The sequence below is a fragment of the Geotrypetes seraphini genome, chromosome 1, assembly GCF_902459505.1.
Source record: "Geotrypetes seraphini chromosome 1, aGeoSer1.1, whole genome shotgun sequence".
Classification (NCBI taxonomy): Eukaryota; Metazoa; Chordata; class Amphibia; order Gymnophiona; family Dermophiidae; genus Geotrypetes; species Geotrypetes seraphini.
The window spans coordinates 220,510,486-220,532,270 of NC_047084.1; the positions used below are offsets into that span (position 1 = coordinate 220,510,486).

General features: G+C 43.1%; 1 protein-coding gene across 6 annotated transcripts in view; it reads left to right on the forward strand.

Annotated features, from left to right (window-relative positions):
• ATP8A1 (ATPase phospholipid transporting 8A1) overlaps positions 1-21,785 on the forward strand; it is a 449,033-nt gene that overhangs the window by 422,377 nt on the left and 4,871 nt on the right. For all 6 annotated transcript variants that reach the window (XM_033946346.1, XM_033946365.1, XM_033946336.1 and 3 more), the window contains 2 exons: positions 2,251-2,339; positions 2,704-2,796. In XM_033946346.1, the coding sequence (XP_033802237.1) occupies positions 2,251-2,339; positions 2,704-2,796 (182 nt within the window). The remainder of the gene's footprint in view (positions 1-2,250; positions 2,340-2,703; positions 2,797-21,785) is intronic.

Genomic DNA, 21,785 nt, shown 5'->3' on the forward strand with positions numbered 1-21,785 from the left:
TGAGGGCCAGGTTCTATAAATGGTGCTGTAAGTTAGATGGTGGTAGGTGCCTTATGCGCCTAACTTAATTGCTTCAATTAGTTTTAATTGGCAAAGTAATTGACAGCACCATATAAAATTATTAAAAACTTGTTTAAAAAAAGCATGCACGGTAGACGTTACTTAAATGTGTTGTAATTGTGTCTAAGGAGGCATCTAACCGCGCCTAAGATCAAAATAGGCATGATTAGGGGCAGAGATGACCTTAGGCACGCTCTGATTTTCTGCACGATTGCTCATTCCCGATCCAACCATGCAAATAAGCTGATTAATATTAAAATGCCATGTAAACTAGTAGAGCAATTGATGCTCTAACATGGCTTCCCAATGCACTAAAAAAGTGCTTGGGGTTTTTTTTGTGTGTGTGTGTGAGCACAGATGCTGTGCATATTACACATGCACAATATATATGCGTCATTAGAAAAAAAGAAAAAATGTACCTCCCCCACCATGGATTACAGTCCTCCCCGAAGAACCAGCACCGGGAACTGACCCTCCTCCCTGCACCAGCGAAAACAGCAGGAGGAATGCCCACTTCCTCCTGCCATGTCGACCCCACCTCCCCCACTGGAGTACTGCGTCCAATATTGGTCGCCGCTACCTTAAGAAGGATATGGCGATACTCGAGAGGGTTCAGAGGAGAGCGACACGTATTGATAAGGGTATGGAAAACCTTTCATACACTGAGAGACTGGAAAAACTGGGGCTCTTTTCCCTGGAGAAGAGAAGACTTAGAGGGGACATGATTGAGACCTATAAGATCATGAAGGGCATAGAGAAATTGGAGAGGGACAGATTCTTCAAACTCTCGAAAACTACATGAACGAGAGGGCATTCAGAAAAGTTGAAAGGGGACAGATTCAAAACCAATGCTAGGAAGTTTTTCTTCACCTAACGGGTGGTGGACACCTGGAATGCGCTTCCAGAGAGTGTAATAGGACAGAGTAGAGTATTAGGGTTCAAGAAGGCATTGGACAATTTTCTTGAAGGAAAAGGGAATAGCAAGGATATAGATAGAGGACTACTACACAGGTCCTGGACCTGTTGGGCTGCCGCGCAAGCGGACTGCTGGGCACAATGGGCCTCCGGAATGACCCAGCAGAGGAACTTCTTATGTTCTTATGTTTATGCACGGGGAGGGACCTAAGGCCCTGATTTGCAGATGCCTCTAGTCAAGCCAATCAGGGGCTTAGACTCTTCCCCATGTATCCTGGGATAGAGGGAGGAGCCTAAGGCTAATCAGGGCCTTAGGCCCCCCTCATGCATCACACTGGGAAAAGGCCCACCCATTATTGATCTGGCAGGCCTATTAAGTGGGATGGACTGAGCTTCCCCGCATCCCTCCTACCTTTTTTATTTGAGGGGGAAGGGGGAGTGTAGGAGGTGTTTGGGGGGGCGCCTGAGGGAGCACCTGGCATGGGAGTGGGCATCCTTCCTGCCTTTTTGGGAGGGAGAAAGGGGGGAGGGGAGGGGATATTGTGGGGGTGCCTGGCATGGAGTGGGCATCCCTCCTGCCATTTCACTGCCATGGGAAGGGGGTGGTCAGCATCACAGGAGGGAGTGGGCAGCCCTCCTGCCAATTTTTTTTTCACAGGAGGGTGGGTTTGGCATACCTACTGCTATTTTCGCTAGCACAGGGGGGGGAGCCGGTTTGTGGTGCCATTTTGTCGGGGAGAGCTGCAATTGGCTGATGGGGGGGGTTAATGGGATAGATATTGTCCGTGTGTAACACGCACAGCATCTGTGCCCATTAAAAAAATTAAAAAAAGGTTTCCTGCCCCAGTGGCAGCAGGCTGATTTTGGGGGTTTCCCGTGCCTCTCAGCCCATTCGGGCTTCCCCTGTCGGCTCTGCGCATGTGTTGAGAGTTGCTCGCAGTGATCATCGGATGGCAGATGTGGGGGATTATGATGAACATCCATGTGAATCATCTGCATGCAGACTTTTTAGTGCATCAATAGCTCTTTCTGAATCATCCAAAAAATCAGATCGGTGCAGACCCACACGGTCTTACCAATCCTCTTAGTGCATCTAGGTCCAAGTAGACTCTGTTACTGTAACCTCAGCCTCAGTAAATTGGTTAGTCTATAAGATGTCACTTGCCTCTGCCATTTTGTGTATATCCTGACTAAATACTTAAACATAAGCAGGAACAGGAAATTTTTAATTTGACTTTGTAAAAATAAAAAGTTATTTCTGATTTATCTACACAGGCAGATATGATGTTCAGCTCAGGACTCTTCTGGATCGGCCTCTTGTTCATTCCTGTGACATCTTTGCTGTTTGATGTAGTATACAAAGTGTGAGTACCAATTAGTACTATATAAAGTATTAGTAATAAAAGGTATTAAGTTCATAACCAAACTTGAACAGAAAGAGCTATTAAACTCCTTCATGCAATCAAAATAAACCGTGTTCATTGGTTTTCCATATTTTAGTACTACGAGTATTAAACTAGCTCTATATCGTTTTTTCAGTTTCCATCTTAGTTTGAATAGATTCTTATCATGATGTTATCCCTAATGAATGATGCAATCTGTTGGAATGCAGATTTCTATAAAACTTTTTAAAAAATGAAATCACAGCTAGAGAAACTCTTTGTCTTTATGTAGATCTGTGGTCTTTAATGTTACAGCAAGTAAATCTGAAAGAATTTTTAAATACAGGGTCAAGAAAACTGTTTTTAAGACATTAGCGGATGAAGTGCAGGAGCTGGAAGCCAAGTCTCAAGATCCAGGGGCTGTCGTGCATGGTAAAAGGTAAGATGAACTTCTATTTGTACAATTAAAGAAACGGAAAATGGCAGCTGATAAAGACTATGGACCATATTCTATAAATGGCATCCAGACTGTAGGCGGTGATAGGAGTCCTACGACTGTCTAACCAGCCAAATGGGATGCACGTTTTCTTTTAAAAAAAAAAACCCAAGGCAGGCTGGCTATACTGTAGGCGTCTGTCACAGGTGCAGGGAGGTGCCTAGGGATGTCTAAGCTCGCCCAAGGCTGAGCATGGATGTAGTTTCACCCAGATGTGGCCTTAGGTGAGCTTAAGCAGCCCTAGGCATCTCCCTAGGGCTGCAATAGGCATCTAAAATGCTGGCCTACATTGCAAATAGACACGGCTGCTAAACTGATTGTGGCAAGGAAATCTCCCTTAGGTATCTAGCCAATCGGAGTCTAAGGCCATCCCAGAATGCACTAGGAAGGAGACCTAAGATTCTGGTTGGCCCAGGTGCCTAAAGCCCCTTCCCGGTGTATCCCAGCATGCACCAGGAAGGGGAAGGCCCGCCATTCTGAAGAAGAAGGCCTGCCAACTAGAGGGATTAGGCATCCCTCAGACCGGCTTTGCCTATAAAGGTACGGGGAGGTCCCGGTGGACTTTAGGGAGTCAGAGTTTCAGAGGTGGAGGGTCATGTGTTCGGGGGATGGGGTTTCCAGCAGGAGGGAGTGGGAGTGGGGTTCAGAGGTGGGAGTGGGAGGGAATGGGCATCCCTCCTGCCGGCTGACTTATGGTAGGGTTTGGGGGTTCCCTGCCACTGCCGCTCAGCTGATCACAGCAGGGAGGTTCCCTTGCTGCGATCAGCTCAGCAGCAATGCGATTCTCTAAATGGCATCTGTGACATGGATGCCGATTAGAGAATCAGGGTGGTTAGGCAGGGTAATGGAAAGATGTGATTCTATATAGGACACCTTTGTGTGATTCTCAAAAGCCACTTAGGCGTTTGATGAGACCAGGTGTCCTATACAGAAACTGGCCCTATATGTCTATCCAGTGTGCCCAGCCTTTTCAGCTCTACAATAATTGTAATCAGTTCCTCTCCCTCAGGGTTCTTCTATGTCTGTCTCATGCCTCTTTGAATTTTTATACTGTCCTTGCTGCCTTCACCTCCTCTGAGAGGCTATTCCATACATCCACTACCCTCTCTGTTAAGAAGTTTTTGCTTAGATTATTCCCAAGTCTACTTCCTTTCACTTCCATCCTATGACCCCTTGTTTCAGAACTCTTCAATGAAAGAGCCTGTCTCCTATGAATTTATGCAGTACTGTATCCGTGAATAAATTCTTACAAATTGCTTTAATATTTGTGGAATTGAATTTGTTTTGAAAATAAGTTGATTTTTTTAATGGCGCTAACAAAAATAGCTTTAAAAAATGACCAGGCATTACTGGAAATCAAGTTTCAAGTTTATTAAAAAAAAATTTTAAACCAGATTTCTAAGCGGTGTACAATATAAAATTTACATAAAAACAGATTAAAAATCTGGGATACTAGACAAAACCAAAGTGGCTTAGTAAAACACATAATAAGATATATGGATTTACTTCAAACAATAGGAAAGAAAGGGAAGAATTACAATCATGAAAGAAAAAGCAAACAAAAAAGGAAAAAACAATAGGTTAGGGTAAAAAGTGATAAAATTTGTTTGTTTTTGTCCTTAAGAGGACAGAAATTATTTAAATTTTTCAACTGTGTATATATGATTTGGTTTTGACTGATAATGTTTCATATTAATTTTCATTCTTTAATTTCCATTTTTAATGGTGACCATTTACCTACAGTAGATTTGTTAGTGTTTGTGTACATGTGTGCCATAGTTGAATGTAACATTACAGAATGAGTTTTTCCTGCTTTGGGGCCTGGTTGGATGCAGAAATCATACCCTCCTCAAGTGAAGCTGAATGCAGAACATCATGTGGTACTTTCAGAAAAGATTTACGGCCTCTTTTACAAAGCCGCACTAGCTGCTGCGCTGCGCTAACGACCCCGAAACCCATAGAGATTTAAAGGGCTTCGGGGCTGTTGCCGCACGACAGCCGCTAGCGCGGCTTTGTAAAAGAGGCCGTTAGTTTTGATCTAACAATTGTCACCACACCTTTCAAATGTCAGTGGTTCATTGTTTTATGGTCTTACAGCTGAGATTTAGAACCTGTCAGTATGAGGCTTTTAATGTTCTCTCTCCGTGGTTAGAGCATAAACATGCAAATAGTAGTTTGTTCATCCAGCCTGCTCAGTTATCTTCATCTCTAGCAACAGCAGAGATGTTGCCCCTTCTCCTCTACATGTCTTTTTACCCAGTCTCTCAACCCTGTTCGTACCACTGACCTGTGTATCTGCTCCAGTCATGTTTTAATTCTGTTGCAGTACTTGCCTCCGCACCCAAAAAAAAAAAAAAGCCTCCCTCCAGGCCCGATTTAAACTTCCCCCGGTCCACCGCCACTGCTCCTCTGCTTACCTCCCTGCCACTACTCGCACCCAGAAGCCTTCTTCCCGACGTCAACTCTGACGTCGAAGAGGACATTCCGGGTCAGAATTGATGTTGGGAAGAAAGCTTCTGGGCGTGATTAGCATCAGGGAGGTAAGCAGAGGAGCAGCGGCGGAGGACCATGGGGGAAGTATAAATCGGGCCTGGAGGGAGGCTTTTGTTTTCCGCGGTAGGGGGGGCGGGGGGGAAGGAGGTAGGCAGGCAGGCAGGCTTGCTGACTTTGGAGGCAGGCAGGCTGGCTTTAGGGGAGGTAGGCAGGCAAACTGGCTTACTTTGGGGGAGACAGGCAGGCTGGCTTTGGGGGAGGCAGGCAGGCAGGCAGGCTCTGGGGGAGGTAGACAGTTAGGCTAGCTCTGGGGGAGATAGACAGGCAGACTGGCTTTGGGGGAGGTAGGCCGGCAGGCTTTTTGGGACGGGGTGGAACAAATGCTGGAAGGCAGTGAGGGGACATAGGAAGGAGGATGAAGGAAGGAGAGAAAATGGCAGAGAAGGGGGGATTGTAAGTAGAAGAAAGACTAGAGAGATAAAGGCCTGGACCAAAGGGGAAAGACAGGAGGCAGAAGCAGGACATTTGGGAGGTGCAGACAGAGGGGGAGAGCCCCTGAGGAAGAGCATAACAGAGGAGGGGGAGAGAGAGAGAGAGGGAGACCTGGAACAGAAGTACAAAGGAGAACTGACACTGGATCTGGGGACACTAAGGACATAGGAAGGAGGCACTGGGGGCACTAAGGACATAGGAAGGGGCGCTGGGGACACTAAGGACATAGGAAGGAGACACTGGGGGCACTATGGTGATGAAAAAAATAAATGGTCACGTTATCTATACCTAAAACTGATGCTAGGAGAATTTTGTCTTAGCTAATTTCAAAACATGGCATCACAGTTGCCTTACATTCACCATCCATAAGTTGTGACATTCAGAAATGAAGGGAAAATAACCTGAATTCCCAGCTGTTCCGCCACTTATTTCTGTCAGATGGGATGATCAGTGACACTCAGAAAAGCACACAGACAATATAAAAGCATAAACAATAACCCTTTATTATATATATATATATATATATGAATATAAGAATAAAATAGCATCACCGTAATCCCAGGCAATGACCATCTTCACAATTGGGAATCCCTGCAATTGATAGGTAGGTGGACACGGGAGACTATCCCTTTAGACGTCTTGGATTCTAATGTTAGGGGCAGAATTCCGTTCTTATATAGGATGAAAACTGATGAGTTCATAGCTAAACAGCTGGTCCTGGTCTTTTGTTCTTTGTTGTTTTGGCAACATCCAGGTCAAGGAGGTCAAGATAGCAGATACTTGTTGCAGAAACCAGCTTCCCATCTGGTTTTACTGTCCTTTTGATGTTGTTTGGGCAACCCCCAGGTCACGGAGGTCAGATAAGCAGACTTGAGGAGACATATTACGTAGTATGTTGAGTTTCAGTTACCCCCTGGCCATAGGCATAACACCAGCACTGGTAACAAATTTCCATCAGAGTTTACAAAATTTACACCTGAGCCAAACCCACTAATGTGCTGCACTAGCCACACTAACGGCCCCTTTTATCAACTGTACTAGAGGTTTTAAGCACAGGCCGGCGAGGTAAATGCTCCAATGCTCATAGAATTCCTATGAGTGTCAGAGCATTTACCTCGCCAGCCCATGCTAAAAATCTCTAGCACAACTTGATAAAAGAAGGGGTAAAGGTTTTGCAATGTGCATGCCTGTATTTTGGTTTACTAAAATATTTCTCTTTATAATAGTCTCTATCATTTTGCCCAGCACCAACATTTTGCAGACCTACATTTAAGGCATCTGCTCCTTAGGGATGCTTAAGCACGCCCAAGGCCACTTCTGGGCAAAACCATGCCCATGCCCCGCCTTGGGCGTGCTTAAGCATCCCTACTTGTCTTCATAGATGTGTGACATACGGCTACAATGTAGGCATCCTTCCCTTTTTTTTTTTTTTTTTTTAACGTGCATCTCAATTGGCTGAGAGATGACAGTAGGATGCCTACCGCTGCCTATCATCGGCATTTGTAGAATCAGATCCTAAATATTAATCTGTATATTCATTATGGATATCCTGAACACAGGCTTTACAGAACTGTAAGCTTGAGACTGTACAGTCCAAGCAAGTTTCAAGGTGTGTTTTTAAAGGACTGAAGCAGATCTGATAAGTAGAGAGAGAACTAACTTATCAACTTTTTTTTTTTTTACTTGTTTTTACTGGGGTTTTTAGTCATGGGTTCATAATGGACTACAATAGGAGAAAATAGGGTAGAACATTTGGAGTAAGATAGTAGAGCAATGAAGAATCAGGGAAGATGGTTTGTGGGATTCATTGGAGACCATCCACAAATGCAAGGATTATCCCACCATAGGGTATTTTAGGAGAGAATGGAAGGTAAAGGGTCTCAGAAACCTACTTGGGTAGGGATATTGAAACCCAATACCAAGTCTTAGCAGTTCACACTTTCAATCATTGACCCAAGTGACCTCCTCCTCTTTGTGTTTAACTAAATTCTTACTGCATCATACTGTATATACTTATTCTTTACTTTTATACCATTCTCTCCTAAAATACCCTATGGTGGAATAATCCTTGTATTTGTGTAAGATAGTAGAGCCACATCTGTTTCAAGTGGGAGGATTCACAGAGAGCACACAGGTGGGGAGAGGTAAGAGGGGGAAGGATAACCTTGGGGGGGGTCAAGAAAAGGCTTTGTAAATGACAAATAGGATTTTCCCCCCTATAGACCATAGCATTTGTACTTTTTGTGACTCTTAAATTGGTTTAATATGTTTGAGGATCTTTCAAACTAATCTGTTGAGCAGTTAGGGCCAGTCCTTTTTGCGCATGGACCCAATTTCAGCTCTACTGACATGCAAATCAGGGTCTACAATAAATCTCTGCACATAGTCCCACAATTTCCATGGGCCACCCCTGCAAAATGGGTAGCAGTACATCAGACCCTGGCTATTTCTAGCTGCAGTGTTATTAGCCCTTTGTGGTGAAAGCACAAAGTCTAGGCAACTTGCTCTCATTGGCTGAGCACCTATGACAAACAAGGTTGCATAAGGAGGGCACACAGGCACAGAAAACAAATAATAATAATAATTTATTTTCTTATATACCGCCAAAGCCATGGTAGTTCAAGGCGGTTTACAATAAGAGGAGCTGGACAGTCAGCGATAAGTTACAAAATAGAATCAATGAATACAAGTACACTGAAAGCAAGCACAAATAAGAAGCGCTGGACAGTCAGCGATAAGTTACAATATAGAATCAATGAATACAAGTACACTGAAAGCAAGTACAAATAAGAAGAGCTGGACAGTCAGCGACATAGTTACCATATAGAATCAATGAATACAAGTACACTGAAAGCAAGTACAAATAAGAAGAGCTGGACAGTCAGCGACATAGTTATGAATTCGGTATACAGAATACGAGAGATAATGAGCAACAAATTCTTAGGTGACAAATCGGCTGAACAGTTTCATTTTTACTAATTTTCTAAAACCTTGATAGGAAGAGGAGAGCATGATAATGTTACCCAGCAAGTCGTTCAGTTTACCTGCCTGGAAGGCTAGAGTTCTGTCCAGGAATCTTTTGTAATGGCAGGCCTTTATTGTTGGGTGTGTAAATAAGTGGATTTTATGTGTGGGCCTGATAGTGCAACCCAAATTGAAATGGGAGACCAGGTACATAGGGGCCAGACCAAAGATTGATTTGAAACAGAGACAAGAGAATTTAAATATTACTCTAGCCTCAAGGGGCAGCCAGTGAAGTTTTTGATAATAGGGACTTATGTGTTCCCATTTTTTTAAACCGAAAATCAGACGTACTGCCGAATTTTGAATAATTCGGAGTTTTTGAAGGGTTTTCTTGAAGGATCCCAAGTAAATAATGTTGCAATAGTCCAGCATGCTTAGAATAGAAAATTGTACCAGTAGAAAGAATGATGCTGCATCAAAGTATTTTTTGATGGTTCTTAGCTTCCATAATGTTGAGAAGCATTTTCTGGTCAGTAGATCCGTGTGAGCGTCTAAAGTAAGGTATTGGTCGAGAGTCACTCCTAGAATTTTTATGGAATGCCAGGTGATTCTTTGTCTCGGAGGTTAGGTTTGTGAGGGGAAGAACTATGGTGATATCATCTGCGTAGATGTAGAATTTGACATTTAAGCTTTGCAGTAGACTTCCCAATGGGGCAAGGTAGATGTTAAACAGGGTAGGGGATAGAGGGGAGCCCTGCGGGACTCCGCAAGTGTTTGTCCATCTGCAGGATTGTTTGTTGTTACTGTGGACTTGGTAAGATCGTTTACTCAGGAAACCTTGGAACCAATTTAACACTTTGCCAGAATGACCGATTGACTCCAAACAGTCGATTAGAATGTCGTGGTCGACTAAGTCAAAGGCACTGCTTAGATCAAGTTGTAGAACTAGTGCACTAGAGCCTTGGCTGAATAAATTGTGAAGGAGGTCTAGTAGAGAGACTATAACAGTTTCAGTGCTGAAACCTGAGCGGAACCCTGACTGATTCTCTTGTAGTATGCTGAAGTTATCCAAGTGCTTTACTAAGTTCTGGTTAACTAGGCCTTCCATCAGCTTTACAAATAGGAGGATGCTAGCTATAGGTCTATAGTTTGATGGCAGTTTGTTGGATTCTTTTGGATTTTTTATGATCGGAGTGATCAGGATCTGACCTAAATTCTCGGGAAATGTATCGGTCAGTAATAGAGAGGAAATCCAGTTATAGGAACAGCAGGGAAATATGCATACATTTATTATGCTGAATCTCTCCTAGTGTTACACATATTGCATCTACTTTATGCAGGCAACATATGTGCTTTTAAAATTATTCCCTGGAAAACTGTTCTTTCTCCTGTGCCTCTGACAATGCCAGCCTTTGAGGAGCAGCTCATGAGAAGATTTAATGAGTAGATTAACTATTTCTTTGCATGGCACAATGCTGCAGTAGTGACACAACCGAGAGCAAGAGAGAGAGTGACACCAATATCTCGAGCTTTAAGGTCAATATGTGCTGCATACTGCATAACAAACAGGCATTGTCCAGTCTGTATATTAAGTTTGGAAGTTCATTATAAGATCAGCTGGGTATCCAGTAGAGAGAAATGGACATTTTCATAAGCCTTCAGGAAGCACTTATTTTGGTGTCCGATGCTTTACTAATATTTTTGCAAGTACAGATTTTTGAATGATGTGAAATATTTTGAAAAAGGAGGTTTTTATACCTATGTGGCTTTTCCCTTGTAATAATCTGTTAGCATACAATATAATGTAACAGTTTAGAGTCTGAGGCTTTTTCTCTTCCTCTTTGAATATTTTGTCTAGACACCCTTTCATGGTTTTCTTTTAATTATAGAGATTTATGGTTTGTTTTGGATCTCACTATTGACCCTTATCCGTTGAGAATATTTACAATTTAACCCTATTTTCTGTTTTCTTTTAACCAGCTCTTAAATCTTCTATTACTTTTTAGTTTGCTCAGGATTCATTCATGAGGTATTTCTCAAATGTTTTCTGAAAATCCAGTGCTCAGTATCACCCGGCTCTTCTTTAGCCACATATTTATTAACCCCTTCAAGAAATATAGCAGATTGATGAGGCAAGATTTCCCTTGGCTTGCATCCATGTTGGCTTTGTTCATTTAATCCAGACATGTAAACTTTGGTCCGCGGGGTGATTAAATTTGCCTGCAATCTGGGCCGAGATTTGGCCCGTCGTTCCTTTCCATGGCAGAGAGAACGCGTGAGGATGCGTGAATGGCTGGGGTCGGCACTCTTCCTCATTAGCCCTCGTGCTTGTCCATCACCGCTGCAACAGATGCCTGATTGGTGGGAGTGAACGTGCTCCATTTTCCTCCCTCTAGCGTCCTGGACTGACGACGTAGTATTGTCGGGTGGGAGGAGGTGGTGATGGAAGCTACCGTACTTTCCTCTGCAGGCTGCTTTATTTTGTTTATATTGCAGATGGTAGTGATCAAAATGGTGACTAAGAAGAACCTTAGTTTCCCCCTTTTACTAAACTTCACTAGCAGTTTTTAGTGCCAGGAACAGCGCGCAGTATTCAGCGTGTCTCCCAAAGCTAGAAAACGCTATCACTGTTTAATAAATGGGGGCACTGTGAAGAGAGAAAATGGCATCGGACAGCAAACGGGTTCATGAACGATGACTTTAGTTTCAAAGACAAGACAACTGTTTGGAAATACTGTGGTAAGGATTTTAAATACCATTGAAACCTCATTACAGTGGTTGGGAGTGCTAGTATTTTGGGGGGACTGGGGAGGAGAGGTGGAGGTAAAAGGAAGTTTTCTCTGTAGAGAAGACAGTGGGAGCGATCTGGATAGGGGAGAATTGAATGAGGGAGGGGGAAGAAGAAGGAGAGGGCAAATGATTGAGCTGTTTGGAGAGTGATGAGTTGGAAAGAGTCAGGAATAGGGGGACAGATGAGTAAACAGAGCTTTTACAGTTGTTGCAGTTACTATGTCTCGGTATGGTGAGCTGGAGCAGGAACTGGAGCAAGAACAGGATGTGACATCACTAAGTGTAACAAAAGGAAGACAGCGTGAAAGAAAGAGAGAGGGAAGGGAAACATGATTTGAATAATGACCAGATTGTAACTCTATACTTCTACTAAGACTAAGGGATCCTTTTATAAAGGTGAGCATTTAGCGTGCGTAACGTCAGCAAGGACTGGCAGGGATGCAGTGACATTCTAACAATGTTAAACTACCCTACCTGCAGCTAGCTAGCTTGATTTGTTCAAAGTTTTAAAACTTTAAGGAGTGAGTTTGCAGGGAGGAGGGGGATAAAGAGCCGGTGAAGAATTTTTCCCTTTCCAGTGCGGTTGAAACAATCATCAACGTACAGGGATCTGAAGCTCTCCCTTTTATACAATTTGCAGTACAAGTTAGAATAATATCATTGATGCAAGAAATGTTCAATGAATTTGTGTCTTTTCTGAGAGAGATATTGGATCTGGAATTTGATGTTTTTTTCTCATTCCTGTATTTGGTTTTTTGGTGATACAAGAATGTGAGCCCACCAGGACAGATAGGAAAAAAATGCTTGAGTACCTGAATGTAAACAACTTAAGCTATAAGTGCTATATAAATACTTTAAAAATACTTAGATGCTGAATCCCTTTGAGCAGAAAGTTTCCAGAGTACTGAAAGACCCTATAAGAAGGTTCGGGTATGCAGTTGGATAGAAGAATAGCCTCACTGAGTCAGACCAATGGTCCATCTAGCCCAGTAGCCCGTCTCCACAGTAGCTAATTCAGGTCACTAGTACCTGGCCAAAACCCAAAGAGTAGCAACATTCCATGCTACTGATTCAGGGCATTTCCCCCAAAAATATCACCTGGATCCAATACGTTCTATTCACTGTGTGATTTTTTTAGGACGCCTCAGCCCCACCACTCCACCGCTGTAATAGTTTTGTTACCGCGGGAAGATTGTGTGGTGCCTCATCATTGGCTGTCCATTTTTTAGTCCATTTTTTAACCGTGTGTCACAAATATTCCAAAAATGTCTTCAAAAAGAAACTTTTTAGTGCAAATGCTAAACTTTATAAAAGTATAAATATTTACTTATCTCAGCCACCTTGGGAGTCAGACCCGACATGTTTCGCACTACAAAAGTGCTGTTTCAAGGGTCTCCCTACGAGATAAAGGAAGAAAGCTATGATATCCGTACATAACCTAGCCTCTCCCCACCTAACTTAAAATGTATAGTCTTCATTTACTCATAAATTTATTATACAAGAACTCACCGGGGCTGCCGCTGTCATCCGACTCCTATTTCGTTCTATGTGTGATGACGGCGGCGTCTCCCGGCGCCATTTAAATATCCCGTCCAATCATATCCTAGCCCTGCCTTCCTGATGACATCCACCCGAATTTTAACCTATCAATGTCCCCCATTCTACTTCGCTGTTTAATCTCCGTGGCTCTACAGCGTCAAGTTCAAAAATGTAACGTTGTTCCATTTCATTAAGTTTTATTTGATCTTTCCCACCCTCCATACCCTTAATAACATCAATAACACGCCATCTTATGTCACCACTCGTATGTTTACGTTTACACCAATGATCTACCAACGGAGCCTGCGTTATCTCATTGTTTATACGTAATTTCCAGAGATATGGAGTTAGGACAAAAGAGAGAGGAGGATGTCATACAGCATGAGGGAAATGTCAATGGTGTCCCTTGACTATTCAAGGAGACATATGGAAAGTCCCAGGGAGACAGAGGACACTTAGGGTAAGATCTGATACAGATTGTAACTCACAAGACGTGATTTATGCAATAGTTTGTCCCTGCGATCTTGTTTATATAGGTCGCACCAATAGGAAAATCAAGGTGAGACTGACAGAACATAAATCACGTATAAACAATGAGATAACGCAGGCTCCGTTGGTAGATCATTGGTGTAAACGTAAACATACGAGTGGTGACATAAGATGGCGTTTTATTGATGTTATTACGGGTATGGAGGGTGGGAAAGATCAAATAAAACTTAATGAAATGGAACAACGTTACATTTTTGAACTTGACACTGTAGAGCCACGGGGATTAAACAGCGAAGTAGAATGGGGGACATTGATAGGTTAAAATTCGGGTGGACGTCATCAGGAAGGCAGGGCTAGGATATGATTGGACGGGATATTTAAATGGCGCCGGGAGACGCCGCCGTCATCACACATAGAACGAAATAGGAGTCGGATGACAGCGGCAGCCCCGGTGAGTTCTTGTATAATAAATTTATGAGTAAATGAAGACTATACATTTTAAGTTAGGTGGGGAGAGGCTAGGTTATGTACGGATATCATAGCTTTCTTCCTTTATCTCGTAGGGAGACCCTTGAAACAGCACTTTTGTAGTGCAAAACATGTCGGGTCTGACTCCCAAGGTGGCTGAGATAAGTAAATATTTATACTTTTATAAAGTTTAGCATTTGCACTAAAAAGTTTCTTTTTGAAGACATTTTTGGAATATTTGTGACACACGGTTAAAAAATGGACTAAAAAATGGACAGCCAATGATGAGGCACCACACAATCTTCCCGCGGTAACAAAACTATTACAGCGGTGGAGTGGTGGGGCTGAGGCGTCCTAAAAAATCACACAGTGAATAGAACATATTGGATCCAGGTGATATTTTTGGGGGAAATGTGTTGATTTCATACTGGACAAAAATCCTACACATAACAATATAGCCAGTGATAACTGATTCAGGGCAAGCAGTTGCTTCCCTCATGTCTGTCTCAATAACAGACTATGGACTTTTTCTTTAGGAAATTGTCCAAACCTTTCTTAAACACTAAAAAATACAAATATACTGGTTAGTTTATAGTTCATGAGAAAACCTACTAAAACCCAGGAGCAGAGTGTTATATTTAAACAGGACTGTTATCTAGCAGTGAGTGCTGCTAACAATCAAAGGACATAATGGAAGACTGTTAATCACCAACTATTAATCCAGCTGATGAAAGAATTCTTAGATTACCCAACAACATTCGTACAATGGATAGCTGTAAAATTGTGGCTGGTAACAGCCACGTTTCCCATTGCAGTCAAAATGACTTAAGTGGCTGTTTATAAATGGACTTGTCAGCTTTAGAAAAACTTCATAGACAGGGATCAGGTTTGTTTTGCTTTGTCCTGTCAGTAAGCAGTCTATAGTTGCATGATTGATTCAAGAAGATTGGTTTTGTCTTTAAATAGAAATCCATGGTTAAATATTTACTTTTGGGGAAATCTGCATTTTCTGGTTGGTATATATATAGCTCTAAAATATTCTGAACATGTGCAATTAGACCACTTCTGATATGATTTAGTATGGAAGTTAATGTTCTGGTAGCAGGTTAAAAATTATTCTGATCTTCCTCAATCTTTCTTCTGCATTTCATGTTGTTTACTATGATCGTGAGATAGACATGTGGGAAGCCACTGCTTGCCCTGGGATCGGTAGCATGAAATCTTACTACTATTTGGGATTCTACCAGGAACTTCGCTGGATTGGCCACTGTTGGATAACTCGACCATTGGTCTGACCCAATATGGCTATTCTTATGTTATCTTCTGGAGGGTTTGAAAAATATTAGATTTTAAGGTCATATGCTGCAACAGTTTGTTCTCTACCTCTCAAAAAGATACTGTTAAGTGGTCTTGATTCAGTCATGATCCCCTTCCTTTCTTAGGTACGGTGTTCCACAAAGTTCTCTATTGCCTCCTGTTTTTTTCAGTGGTTTCTCAGTCCCCTAATACCTTAATACAATCGTGACATTTCAGGAAATTGTTATGCAGATGATATCCAATTGCTCTACTCAGTAGATTCAATGTTCCCTGACTTTGTTGCATTTAATAACTGCCTAGATAAAATAGCACAATTGCTAGAGAATAGCAAATTAAAACTCAATCCAGGAAATGTTAAACTCCGTTTTTATCATCTTATATTAAGGGGACCTCAGATATTCTGGTGGACTTTCTCAAGAGCCTAAGCTGTCATTTTGATCCATTTTTTTTTCAATCTGCAAATTAGAGTTATAGTATGATCCAGCTTCTGTACTATCTACTTGCCCTATGCTCCTTTTTGAACTTCAATGCTTTCTATTCTGTTTCATACCTTGATCCTCTGAGATTATGGTAATTTTGTTCTCTTAGGAGACTGCAAACTATTCAAAATAACTGCTGTAAAAATGCTTCATTATGCAATTACTCTTTTAGCCAATGAAAATTGTATCCCAGATATATAAGATTTTCTTTAAAATTCTTCTTTACCCATAAGGCAATTTTCATTGGCTTACCATTGTATATTATCCCAGGACAAGCAGGCAGCATATGTGGGTGACGTCATCCACGGAGCCCACGACAGACAGTGCTAATGTGTACTGTCACTTTGACTTCTTTAGAAGTCTCAAGACTGTCCGTACCGCCTTCCTGCCCAAAGTCGGCTCATTGGACCATCAGCCCTAGTTTTCCATGGAACTTAGAAGACATGTATCATTGGAGACTTTCCAATCATGCTAATTTTTTTTAAACAAAATGTTTTGTACCTTCCATTCTATTTTCCACTTCGTTACTTTCATTTCTTTTATTTTCCTTGATAGTATTTTATAAATCTTTGTGTTGGGAATTTTTTCTCAAATTTTTTCTTTTCCATGTTTTTTGGCCTTTGATCCTCCATCAAACCAGTTTTGCGGCCGAAGGCATCAAATCTTTTTTGGTCACAAGATCAATCAACCCTCAGAGGAAAAATTGATTCCTTCGATTTTGCATCAGCATTTTTTCCTCCAATGTCAAAGCCTTCTGGTGGCTCCAAGAGGTGTTTTTGGTGCAACAGGGCTATATCAGTCACTGAGCCACACAATTGGTATCCTCAGTGCCTTGGTCCTAAGCACCAAGTTGACTCTTGTTCTTGCTGCTCAAAGCTACAAAAACGCTCTTTAAAGGCTCGATGTCTACAGCAGGGAAAACTTTTCAGACCTCAAGATCCATCAACGATGTCCACCGTGTCCGATATGAATAAAGCCACAATGACATCAAAACTGGCTTCCTCGGTACCAGTGCCAGCACCATCTGGTAAAGAAGCTAGGAAGCATTCCCATGCCTCATCTTTTCACCATACATCACCAGCATCTCCAGCATCAAGTAAGTTGATGCATGCCAAACAACGTCGTAAGCAGTCTCACTCTCCATCTCTGCAAGAGGTGTCTCCTCAGTGGCATGCCTCTACATTGAGGTTACCAACTCCTCAACACCCTGCACCACCAATGGTACCATTAACTCCCTCGGTACCGCAATATGCCTTTCAGAATCAACTTTGCGAGCTGCTTCATAAGGAGTTGACAGTTTTGCTTCAAAGCCAATCGATGCCACCTACTGCACCAACTCCTCCGGTACCGGCCCAGCTCAAGCAAGGCTCTACAACGTCACATGGTAGTGAATCTAAGTCTCCTCTTCAATGCAAATCCAGGTCCCAATGTCAGAGCACTTCATCATCATCAACGTTGGACTGTCATCGAAGGAGACAGGAGTTCTTCTCAACACTCTCTTCGGCGCCATAGCCACCATACCTCATAATGTCTTACTTCTTTTAGAAGTAGATTTACTAAATCTCCAGGCATAGAAGACTTTGATGCCGATCCATCCACTCAAGATTACTCTGAACTAGAATATTTTTTACCAGAGTCATATGGGCTTTCATCAGATCTATCTCCTCCTCCACCTAGGTGTAAGTCACCACCAGAAAGCCTTTACTTTACCAAGTTCATTAGACAAATGGTTCAAGCTTCTCATGTCAGAATGGAGTCTGAATCTGAACCAAGAGCTGAACTTTTTAATGCCCTGGATTTTGAACAAATCCCTAAAGACTGTTTAAGAACATAAGTATTGCCCCTAACGGGTCAAACCAGGGGTCCATCATGCCCGGCAGTCCGCTCCCGCGACGGCCCCCCCAGGTCCATGACCTGTTAGTGATCCTAACCTAAAACACTCATACCCTATTCGCTTAATGTCCTGTAAAATAACCCTCTATCTGTACCCTGCAATCCCTTTCACTTCCAGGAAGTCATCCAGTCCCTTTTTGAACCCCAGTATTGGACTTTGTCCTATCACCTCACTTGGAAGCGCGTTCCAGGTATCCACCACCCTCTGAGTGAAGAAGAACTTCCTTGCATTCATTTTGAATCTGTCTCCTCTTAGTTTTTCTGAATGACCTCTTGTTTTTGTTGTCCCCGCTAGTCTAAAGAATCTGTCCCTCTCCACCTTCTCTATGCCTTTCATGATTTTGTAAGTCTCCATCATGTCCCCTCTCAGTCTCCGTTTTTCCAGGGTAAAGAGCCCCACCTTTCGGCATATGAAAGGTTCTCCATTCCCTTTATCATCCTTGTTGCTCTCCTCTGGACCCTCTCAAGAATCGCCATGTCCTTCTTAAGGTACGGCGACCAGTATTGGACGCAGTATTCCAGATGAGGGCATACCATCGCTCGATACAGTGGCAGAATAACTTTCTTCGTTCTGGTAGTGATACCTTTTTTGATAATGCCCAACATTCTGTTCGCTTTCTTTGAGGTCGCTGCACATTGCGCCGCCGGCTTCATTGTTTTATCAACCAATACCCCCAGGTCTTTTTCTAGGTTGCCTTCCCCCAGTACCCTCCCTCCCATCGTATAGCTGTACATGGGGTTCCCCTTCCCTATGTGCAAGACCTTACATTTCTCCACATTGAAGCTCATCTGCCATCTTTTTGCCCACTCACTCAGTTTGTTCAGGTCTCTCTGCAGTTCTTTGCATTCCTCAACAGTTCTGACCCTGCTGGAGAGTTTTGTGTCATCCACGAACTTGATAACTTCGCACTTCGTCCCCATTTCCAGATCGTTAATGAATATATTGAACAGCAGTGGTCCCAGCACTGACCCCTGCGGGACACCACTCGTGACCCCTTTCCAGTCAGAGTAGTGCCCTTTTACTCCTACCCTCTGCTTCCTGTTCGCCAGCCAATTTTTGATCCATCTGTGCACGTCTCCTTCCACCCGTGGCTCCACAGTTTCTTCAGTAGGCGCTCATGGGGTACCTTGTCGAAGGCTTTTTGGAAATCCAGATATATGATGTCTATGGGGTCACCTTGGTCCAATTGTTTGCTTATCCCCTCAAAGAAATGCAGTAGATTCGTTTGGCATGATCGTCCTTTACAGAAACCATGCTGGCTTGTTCTCATCAGATCAATCCATAATCTCATGTGAGATACCATGTTTAAAAACTGGGAGATTCCTCTACTTAATCCAGTAGCTTTCCTTAATAGGGTACAATCCTGCCCTGGCTTTGATAAGCCTCAATTGCAGCAACAGTCTCTCCTGGTGGAGTCTTCTTTAAAGAAATCAATTAGCCCCAGGACATTTGCTAGTACTCCTCCAGATAGGGAGGGTCATACTTTGGACAAGTTTGGCTGTAGGCTATTCCAAAATACAGTGCTCACTAGCCACATTCTCAGTTACAATTTCTATATGACCTATTTCAAACAATTGGTTCAGCACCTATCTCACTTTGAACATTTCATTCCTGGAGACCAGCTTGTTGATTTTCAACAGATCTTCTTTAGATGAGAAAGTTCATTGCAAGATCAGTCTTTGATGCCTTTGACGAAACTACTCAAGCATCAGCCTTATCCATTGCAGTGTGGCGCACAAATCCTTAATATCCTCATTTTCTCTGTTACTACATGACAAAATACTTTTGCCTTGTCTACTGTTAACGCTTGTATATAACGTGCTGCTGTGTGCTCTATTTGGTGTCTGTACCTCTTCTAGCAATCACTCAGGGGTGGGTGAGATGGGGGGGATGAGGGAAAAGCTCTGTCACTAAGCAAAATGGTGAGGCACATGTATCCGCCCTTAATTCAAGCTCCAGGTCTCCACCCAATATCCCACCCCTCAAGCTCTCATTTGTCAAGTCAGCATCTACCCACTCCCCAACCCTTTTTCTTAACCCTTTACCACCTCAACCTAAACTTTTTCCACTTAACTGTTCTCTTTTCCTGTACCTTTTTTCCAGCCTCACCCATCTCATGTTTCCCCTTATTCTCCTCCCCAGTCTTCAGTGCTCACCACTTGTTTGTGACTGACCACCCTATGCAGTCATGCTTCTCCTAAAACACTCAAACATCCTTCTGGCTTTTGCTATTGTCCTGTCTATCCATCTGACCACCTCTAAGATCATCAAAAATGATCATCCTCAGTTCTGTTCTTCTCTTGTGCACAATACTTCTTCACCCCATACTTTTCCATTCTCCTTTTTCCAATGCAAATGTAAAGCCCTGCATATTTAGCATTAAGACTTAGATGCCAAACTTAAACTGTTCAAGTTTTGCTTGATCCTTCTATAATTTTGTCACCCTATTGTCTACCCTGTTGCAGATTTTAGTATCATCTACAAAACGGGCAGCTCATCTGTAATATCACAAAAAAATATTGAAAAGAACTAGACCAAGGATCCATTTTTATATCACACCAATGGTAACGCCCCTTTCAAGTTTAGTTTTATTTTCAAGTTTAATAAAATTTAATAAAGTTTAATAAAATTTAGATATTCCATCTATCTACCAGTCCTAGGCGGCGTACAGATAAATTTCCTTGGGGTGATTTCCATTTTCTACAAATCTATATTGCCCCAATTCACCCAGCCAGTTACGTTTGGCCCCCATATCAAGGGTACTTAGTTTATTTAGTCAGTCACCTATGTAGAATCCTATCAAAGGCCTTACTAAAAATTCAAGTATACCACATCTAGCACTTGCCTGTAATGTCAAATGGATTTGAACTGTTTATTGTAGTTTCCTAGGAAATTTCCCCAGCCTCTTTGACTTGTGATCCATCCTTAAACTGAATAGGTAAAGGCGGAATAGAAAATCTGGTTAACATAACAAATGCATTTGGAGGAGAGTGTAGCATAGTGGTTAGAGCTATGCCTCAGCACCCTGAGGTTATGGGTTCAAACTCCATGCTGCTCCCTATGACCCTGAGCAAGTCACTTAATCCTCCACTGCCCCAGGTGCATTAGATAGAGTGTGAGCCCATCAGGACAGATAGGGAAAATGCTTAAGTACTTGCATATAAACTGCTTTGAGTGTGGTTGTAAAAACAACAAAAAGGTGGTATGCAAGTCTCCAATCCCTTTCCCTTTATTTTTTTTCTAGTCTTGTAGGCCCAAATTCTGTATAGGACGCCCGGGAGAGGTGTCCTATACAGAATCGGGCCTACACTAAGTCCTGATTCTGTAACCAGCGTCCATGTTACAGACGCTGCTTAGAGAATCGGGTTAGATTAGACACGGCCGCTACACTTATCGCGGCAAGGGATATGTATAGCGGCCGCCTGTCCAATCGCCGGCAGGAGGATGCCCAACTCCTCCTGTCGGAACCCCGGAACCCCTCTCCCCCCCAAACTGGTAATCGCCGGCAGGAGGATGCCCAACTCCTCCTGCCGGAACCCCCCGGACCACCCCTCCCCCCCCAAACTGGTAATCGCCGGCAGGAGGATGACAAACTCCTCCTGCCGGAACCTCCCGGACCCCTCATGCTAACGATGACCCCCCCCAACAAACCTCCCTCCCCCAACTAACCTTTAAATGTTGGTCGGCTGGATGGGTCTTGCTGCCATCCAGCCGACAGGCCCGCTTCGTGGAAATGAGACGGGCCCGCCCCTTCCCGGCCCATCCCCGCTAAATCTAAGGCCTGAATGGCCCAGGCTCTAGAAGCCTGGACCAATCAGGCCTTAGGCATAGCGGGTCCGCCCATCCCCACTAATCCTAAGGCCTGATTGGCCCAGGCTAGGCACCTTTTCCCCATTTCCCTTCAGCATCTTCTCCCTCATTTTCCTGCAGCGTCTTCTCCTCCATTTCCCTGCAGCGTGTTTTCCCCACTCTCTCTTCCCCATTTCACTCAGCATCTATTCCTCTCC